This window comes from Quercus lobata, chromosome 7 (assembly GCF_001633185.2).
Source record: "Quercus lobata isolate SW786 chromosome 7, ValleyOak3.0 Primary Assembly, whole genome shotgun sequence".
NCBI classification, from domain to species: Eukaryota; Viridiplantae; Streptophyta; class Magnoliopsida; order Fagales; family Fagaceae; genus Quercus; species Quercus lobata.
Window position 1 is genome coordinate 33842996 of NC_044910.1, and position 8968 is coordinate 33851963.

General features: G+C 32.9%; 1 protein-coding gene across 1 annotated transcript; it reads right to left on the bottom strand.

Moving 5' to 3' along the window:
* Window positions 1-850: 850 nt before the first annotated feature.
* LOC115953319 (patellin-6) lies at window positions 851-4735 on the bottom strand. Its single transcript, XM_031070924.1, has 4 exons — window positions 3645-4735; window positions 2961-3085; window positions 2424-2565; window positions 851-1347 (listed from the first exon to the last, which is right to left on the bottom strand). Exons 1-4 carry the CDS (start codon window positions 4374-4376, stop codon window positions 1060-1062), a joined length of 1287 nt encoding a protein of 428 aa, XP_030926784.1. The 5' UTR covers window positions 4377-4735; the 3' UTR covers window positions 851-1059.
* Between the last annotated feature and the right edge of the window lie 4233 nt (window positions 4736-8968).

Genomic DNA, 8968 nt, shown 5'->3' on the forward strand with positions numbered 1-8968 from the left:
TTTTTTTTCTGATAATACGAAAAGCTAACACTTCTAAAATGTTAGCCCAACAATGTGTTAAAGAGTATTTTACCCAAAGATGTATGTTCTGGACCGTAACATCATATCCTACCAACACCTTCAGAAAAATGATAAGAAGACACGGCAAAAGACAACTACCACCATGTCCAGTCAATATCTCTCTTCTCCCACCAGCTCCACTTTTGATAACCCCAAAAACACTCCTGAATTAAAGAGACCAAAACAAAGAGAACTGTACAAAAAGATTGTGACCATTAAGCAATCCCTTTCACGACCAAGACATAATGCAAACTAGGTACCTGCAACCAATTTCTTTTATCAATACTCACTGCACCAAAACAAAAAACCTCTTATCCTGGGTTGGTCGAGTTAGTTGAGCTCTTAATCTCAAAATGCTTATACTGGCTCGACTAAGTGTGCTCCCTAATTCGAGTCCTGCTACCTACATTTTGAAAAAAATTTCCTGGACTAGTGTTTTATCCCTTCGTGGGTCCACCCGACACAAACAATAATTAATCTCTGGAAAGCCTTGAAGAAGCACCGTGAAAAACCAAAAAAAAAAAAAAAAACCTCTTATCCCTCTTTGCCACACACTAAGACAAGGCAAATTAGGGTTTCACACCACCTTTTTCCACCTTTTTTTTTTTACTGTGCTTAGCATAACAACACTTTACCTTCAACTAGTTCTATTACTGTCACTACTTTTATTATTATGCATCGATTGGGCCATATCAACAATTATGAAAAAGAAAGAGTTATAAAAAGTGTTACGAAGTAAACTTAGTTGGAAATTCTCAAATCAGAATCACTCTTTATACAGAAGCAGAGATGGGGACAAAAGGGAACATGCACTTATATAAGCAAAGTTAATCAACTTTTCGTCTACACTAAGCAATATATAATACCACCATTTTTTATACATTACGCTAGTAACTATTCAAGTAAAGACTGACAAAGTTTCACCACTGTAACACACGATTAATTAAAGCCCCCTCATCAAAAGAACATAGTAATAAGATCAAAAACACCCTTTAATTTTTAATTAGCATAATTGAAGGTAGCGGGTACTAATGCGGTGGATTTGCGCACGATGTAACGATAAGCGGCGACCTTTTTCCTCCTGGAGGTTGTGTTATCCACAGAGAGCACCATTTTGCCAGGTTCATGTGGTGTAAATGAGTTGTGAATTGCTTCTTCAGGAGCAGCAACCTTTCTAGGCTTCTCCACAGCGATGGTGTAGCTACCTTGTGCACTGGGCACAAACTCAGCACTGTATTCTAAGTCCCAGCCTCCAACCACTATGTCCCAAGTAATAGTTGCACCAGCCTAATAAGATACAATTACTGGCCATTATTAAATTTGTCATGTATAATAGAGCTTTGACCAGAATTCAAACAAAGATCTTGTTAGTAAGTATCCTCAACATGCAAGCATATAAAATACACACTATTTGAAAATAGAAATGGACTAATCACAACAGTATTTAATTTGTTTCAGTAGATATTTGCAGGCAGTTAGAATTTATTTTTTTGAAGAATGTATAAAGACGATATATACGGGAATAGTACAACTTTTCCCTTACAATATGCCAACATGATAATCCATCTTCTCACATTCCTATAAATCCTACCATGAATTTAGTTGGTAGGATTCATCATAAATGTGAGACAAGGGATCACTGAATCATTATATTCCAGAAATACTTAATAATTATTGAGAAATGCTAACGAGTACTCTTAGAACACTGATTAAGAATCCAGTTAAAGAAAGTTTTTATGGGAAAAGAAAAAAAAAAATTTAATGTTTTGACAGCTTTTTTTCATTTCTCATAAAAATGATGTCAAAACTTTCCTAAAATAGATTGTTAATGAATGTCCTTAAAGCACTCGTTAGCATGACCCATTATTATTTTACCACAAGTATTTTTATTTGAGAGAAAAACTATCACCAGTTAGTAGAGAAACTTCATCATAAAACTCTTAAATCTTATCCATCCATTTCGAAATAATTACATTAAATTGTATCACATCATAACTAATAATGATAGTCAAAACTCAATAGTCATTTGGAATTCTACCATGCAGTTACCTAAAATCTTTTAAGGATCCTAGTCCCATGTTAACAAAAGCCTTGAAAGCAATTTAAAGATTGAATTGAATAATTCTTTTGCCTCCAGTGCACTGGATCCGCTACGATCATGACTCATGTCCATCTTTAGACACGTGTCATGATCGCAGCAAGTCCAGTGTCACAAGACACTGGACTGAAGCCACACCCTTCATGTAGAAATGACTAACACCTAATTTTTAGGCTTTCAATGTTATTAATAGATTTAAATTAGCAACACTACATATTAAAGAGAGCCGAAATAAAAATTTATTAAGTAAAGATAATAAAAGAACCTCAATCCCCTCTATCTGTATATTAACTTTCTCTCCGCCTTTGACAGTGAACTCGGAGGCCGGTTTTGGAGGACCATTCTGCAAATCACTGAGTCGACTCAGTCCACCATACTGAATAGGAACGTCCTCAGGCCTAATAAACCTGTCCAGAAAAGCAAAACCCATTTCAAAAAACAAGCTCAAATTGTGAACAATGTGAACGTAAATTGGAATTACCCAAAAAAATAAAAAGGACTGGTAGGTAAAAGGGTCGTACAGAAACAACAAACGAGAGAAGAATTTGTCTTTAACAATGGAACAAAACCGAAGTTAAAAAATGGAGAAGTAGACAGGAAAAATCAAAAGCCAATTGGGAATCTTTGATCCCTTTGCAAAAAATAGTGAAATGAAAAGAAAAAGTAACAAAAAAAATCCTAAGAAGATTCCCAATCAAATTTACACACAACAAACCAGAAATAGACAGAGCAGAGAGAGTATTGAATAGAATAAATTATTGATGGTAAAAGAAGAAAGCAAGAGAAACTAGGGAGACTTTACTTATAGAGTGTCTCAGCAACATTTCCTTCCTTAGAGATCACGAACTTGCTCTTAGTTCGCTGAGTTAGAAACGGACTGAACATCGAATACAACACGCTGAAGTACCATGGAACATTGATAAAAATCTGAACCCAAAAGATAGACACAAATATCAGTATGGAAGACACACACAAAAAGGCCAAACAAGATGTTCCAACACCAAATTCAACAATCATTAAGCCTTAATCCCAAAATTTTATGATTACTATGAAATATGAATCCCTACTAGACTAACATGAAATATTGAAAAAATAAATCTGGACCCCCCAAACAAACAGAAAAGCCAAACTAGAAATGCATACACCAAATACAATATCAACATCCAAGCCTAATTCCAAAAATTTTGAGAGATCTAATCAGGGCCAGCCATAAACATTCTTTTCCGTCATTCAATTCTATCTGAAGTCATACTCTCCCAATATCAATATACAACAAACACTCAAGACTAGACTCCAAAATTTTGGGATCTACTATGTATTACTAATTAGTGTTTGGCCACATGCATTCTTTTCTACGGTCCATCTTAAGCCACACACTCTGTTCCTCATTTAATTAACATGTACTTTTTTTACTACTACTATGAACCTTAAACACCAAATGCTTTTAACATTTGATTCTATAAAATCAAATGGGAAAATTTATTACCTTACGAGCCACCATTTCAGGATAGTTATCTTGGAACAAAGAGAGAATGTGATTAGAAGCGACTCTGAGCTCTCTTTTGGGCATGTCTTTGAGATCAGTTACCTGAATAATAGAGTTAACCCCACCAGGCTTAAAATGCAGAAGATTAATCCCTCTCTCAAGCACTTGAACCCTCCACCTCAAAAATTTCTGAAGCTTCTCATCATCACCAAAGATCCTCTCATACATTTCCTTGTCTTTAAAAACCCCATAAGCATTATAACACACAGGGTGTCCCTCTCTATCATAACCATGCATATAAGCCACCACGCCCTCAAGTTCCTTAAACCCAAGTTCCTCTTCAACCACATTATCTGCTCCAAACTCTTTCCTCCAAGCTAAGCACTTGAGCAACATGTTGAGTGAGTCAGAGACCCTGAAATCTCTAGCTCTTAGAAACTTTAACAGTATCACATCGGCTTTGTCCTCACCACCCAATAGAGGAACACCCCACATGGATGAATCGGAGGCTTCAGAAGCTACAAGCTTGTCTTTGAGCTCTTGGAGAGCTTTTTTCTCTGAGGACTTGAGGTTGGAGATGAAGTATGTGTCTTCTTTGAAGGAATGAGAACGAAGTGCTGCGGCTTCCATTAGAGTTGTGACAAAGCTTTTTTTGTAGGGCTTTGGTGAAGCCTCTGGGTGGTCTTGAAGTGGTGTGGTTTGGATGGAGATTGGAGATGAGGAAGCTTCCATTAATGGTGGTTTTGAGTAAGACCCAAATTGAATTTTTTGAGTTTGCAGAAAATGGAGGAGATGTAGCCAAAAATTTTGGCAATACAAGTATATAATTGTTGTGTGCACAATGCAAAAGAAGGGTATTTTTTTTATAAATATATAAAGACTTTTCAGAAGAAGCTCTGGTTTCGATTCTCTGTGAAAAGCACAGAGCTTCTTTGATTTTTTCTTTGCAATAGAAAGGGACAGGCACAGAGGAAAAAGATAGAGACAAACAATGGGGTAAAGATAAACACGGATAAAGAGATTTGAGCCGCGATTCTAGTTTGAACATTCAAAAGCCGCTTAAAACTTAAGTATAAAAAACAGAGAGAGACAGAGACAGCGAGAGAGAGAGGTAAAATTTTTTTTTTTTTTTTTTTTGTGAAAGAGAGAGATAAATATTAATGATTAATCATAGGATTTTGAATGTGGGAGTGTGAGTATACGCGTGACTGTGTTGCGAGTATGAATATTTTATAAAAGAAAACTTAGAAAAGTGAGCTTAGCTTAGCTGAGCCTGATCTGAGTGAGTATTTTTTGAGTAAGTTTACAAAAATTTTCAGCCACATGGCCATCTTTGAGCGGCCAAAATAAAATAATAGGTCCATATATATTCATAATTTCATGATTTTTTACTTACGAACGTAGCAAAATTGTGAAAAAATTTGGACCGAAACTCCTATTTTTTTATTCTTTTTTTTTGGTAAAATATTTTTTTTTATTCTTTCACTCCTTTGTTGTGATTTGTACGGATGAGAAAGTGTGTGACACAGTGACAATACTGCGAGCGGTGGAGTGAAGAAGAAGGTGATAATAATTGAGGGATCCAGGGGACAGTGAGCAGAGCACGGGTTTATTGCGTTTTATGATAGGACCCACAACCAACCTTAACCCCAACCCTTTTCACACCTAGAGCCTTTCCTTTCCTTTGCTTTTGTTTTTTCTTAAAAATCCCAAAAGAAAAAAAAAAATTCAATTAATTTTTTACATGTACAAGATTAAACTTTATATCTTTAATTAAGTCAGTTTTAACTTTTAACCCCACATTTTTATGGATTTGGAACATGTTGCACCATGTAATTATCTCACATAATGTGATATGTAAAAGTAAATAAGATAAAAAAAAAAATTAATGGATCTCAATTTCTTTTTTATGGCTTTTGTTAACTAGTTTCGAGGAACATTCTCGTTAATGAATAATTTAACAAGTTTCATTATATTTGAAAATAGTAAAACTTAATAAATAAATATTTCTTTAATTGAAAGTGGCTCAATTGTCTAAAAAAAAGTCAGTATTACAATATAAAACTTGACCTTAACCAATATGCTTCAACACTTGTTAATCACACATAGTTTTATTAATATAACAATTAAAAATTGAGTCTTACTTTATTATTATTGCCTAAAAACAAGAAATTTGAAAGCAATAAGCATGCATCAAAAACAACCTTCTCTTTTTTTCTTTTTTCCCTTAGGGAAGACAAGGGTGGTAATTTTTTATAAGACTTTGAGTTAGAGAGAAAACGGTAATGGATTCAAATGAGTTTGTGTGTGTGTATATATATATATATATATATTTTTTTTTTTTTTGGTAAAAATACCTCTCTTAAATGTGAGAAAATAAAACAGTAAGCAATACAAGTTGAAGTGGCCTCTTTGGCAATGCCCTCTCTAATGTGAAGCAATAAAATAGAGCTATATAAGTTTAGTAAAACGGTGTTTTTTTGTGTGTGTATTGATGTTAGATTTCTTTCACAAATAGACAAGAATTTCGATTATCACAGGAATGAAAGTGTAGAGTCTATTCGATGTGGGATGCCTAGGACGTTGCTAAGCATGCCAAGGTCGTTGCCAAGCATGCCGAGAACGTTACTAAGCATGCCGAGGACAGCCAAGGATGTTGCAAGTATGCCTAGGACGTTGCCAAGCATGCCTTAGGTACCCACATATATATATATATATATATAATTTGTTAGATATAACAATGGTAGAAAATGATTTGAACCCTAAATATTCCCAAAGAAGAGTAAATTGAGTTATAAGACTTTTTGACAAATGTTGATTTTAAATTGATACAATTAAATATATAAGGTTTAAATTTATAACAAATATAAAAATTTTGGATTTTTTCCTTTTGTTCTTTGTTTTTTATTTTTTTTCCTTACGCCTAATACACCCAAAAAAAAAGTACTACTCGATAAGATAGTTTCATAAAACATTTATTTCACAATATGTACAAATCCCACATATATGAGTTTCAAATATCATAAAACGATGATCTCATAAGATTGTTTCAAAAGATAAGTAAATAATTTTTCGTGTTACATGCTTTGCAAACTCGAATTTTGATCCCACAATCCACGTAGTTATCTATTCTAACAATTTTCATTCAAACAGTCCAAAGGAAAAGGAAATGAGAACAGAACACAGCAAGAAAGAAAAACAAGAATTAATGCACAATTTCAGAGTAATCCATTACGTAAACAGATCGTCTGGGTTACACTTTGGAACAACGTGAAGTTGAAGTCAATAATTATAACAAAACAAAACATTATTTACTGTCTAATAAAGTGGTTTCTGGTCAGGTCGTGGTCCTGGTGATTAAAGTCTTGGTCCCAATACAGAAATGAAATACCTTAATTTCTACTTTATAATCTGAAAGGATTACAGCATGCAAAAGAGTAATTTTAGTGAATGATAACCAAGTTTCTACTCACTCTAATGTTCTTTCTTGCACTTTACTTTGAAAGTACTACAACCCCATCTCATCTGAACCACTTTACTCAGATAAAATTGGAAAATCATACGGTGGATGTAAGATATAATTATAAAAGTAATAATATTTCCACAACGTTTTCATAATATTTTTACTATAAATTATAAGCGATAAATTATTATAAATTGTTATTAGTGGACAAAAAAGTAATTCAAATGATAAATTTAAATTTGAACCAATAACAACTTATCATCTATAATTTATTGTGAAAATATTGTGAACGTAACATTTTTCTAAATATAAGTTGAATCTCATTTTTTTTTTCTTTTTACTTTTTTAGTTTTCTAAATTAGCACTGCCTAAATAAAAGTGGAGCAGGAAACCACAATAGCAATTAGGAAAATATCACATTAATGTAAGCCTAAATAAGAAATAGGGTATGATTAATAGGTGTTTTTAAGTCCTTTGTTAATAAATTATTTTAGAAAATTTTTAACATAATTTTTATGATAAATATATAAAATTTTAATTATTTTTTCTTTTGTAATAAAAAATTTTCTAAAAATACTTATTAAATCAATGTCCAATGCATTCATAGATATTTTTTCTCCACCGATAAATTTTAAACATCAATTTTCACACTCATTTATTATGTATGGTTGTACATATGCATTGCACTCTTGTCTTGAGTTGAGATGTACAATTTACCATGATTGTCCTGTTTTCAATCTTGAGGTTGATCACGATTGATTTTGGCTGTGTATTGTCATTCGTACCACGCAGTTTTACCATAGCATTTTTCTATTTTAATCGAAGCTTTATTATTAGTACTTTTTTTTTTTCTTTGTCCTATGAACAAAAATACACTATTATTTATTTTTGATAAAGATGCTTTTATCTTCTTGTACCAAACAAAACTCATCGGCCTATTTTAGCCAAAGTGCATGAACCAAGCTGCAGAGTTGAGGTTGTCTGCGCCAATCACCAATTTTTTACAAATGGCCTTTACCCTTTACAACTAGTTTAGTTTTAATCACAATGTGAAAATATGTACTTGGGTTTTGGTACATGAAGGGGACCTTTCGGCCCCACTTTTGAGGGAAAGCCGGAGTATTTGCATTGGATTCTAAAAACAATGAAGAAAAATCCAACATTTTAGTTTCGTGTGGGCATGGGGTTTTTGAGAATTTTCAGGGATCTGATTAAAGGTAATTAGGCATGTTTGACATGCTTAATTAACATAGGACCCATAGAATCATTTTACCCACTTAAAATTCGAAATGAGATTGAATAATTAACCTTTCCCAACAGAATGAAAGTACAAACGAGGATGAAATTTTAAAATAACTCAGTGAAGGAACTCAAGGAAGTTGATAATTTATGAGGAACATTTTTCACTTATAATGTTTTTGAGTGCTAAGTACCCGTTTGGATCCCACGTCCAGCATCCACGTTTAGCGTTTTGTCCTTTTTTTTTTTTTTTGACCAACGCCTCTAACATTGTTCATGGGACATGAACAGTGCATTAAGACACATGAATAGTGTATTAAAACAAATGAACAGTGTTTTGGGGAGTAAACAATAATCCAAATTTTTTTTATTATTAGTTTCAATAAAATAAGCGATATCCAAAAACACCTTAAATTTTTAATGTTCTCGTTTTATGAGGTAGTTTATATTTGGGTAATAAGTAAGACACATTAGCCACACTAAGAAAAAAATCTAATTTTTTCAAAGAAAAGAATAAAAAGAGTACTAAATTTCTTCTCATCTAGTTAAAAGTTAATATTTGGGTTTTGTTAAATAAAAAACATATACGTATAAATGCATAAAAGAAAAGATGTGAATTTAT

Excerpts from the sequence above, each read along its gene's own strand:
- LOC115953319 (XM_031070924.1), bottom strand. The coding sequence starts at position 4,376 with ATGGAAGCTTCCTCATCTCCAATCTCCATCCAAACCACACCACTTCAA. Across the intron at positions 3,086-3,644 it reads CTGAAATGGTGGCTCGTAAG|ATTTTTATCAATGTTCCATG; the intron begins GTAATAAATTTT and ends TTTTGGGTTCAG. Across the intron at positions 2,566-2,960 it reads GTTGCTGAGACACTCTATAA|GTTTATTAGGCCTGAGGACG; the intron begins GTAAAGTCTCCC and ends TTTTCTGGACAG.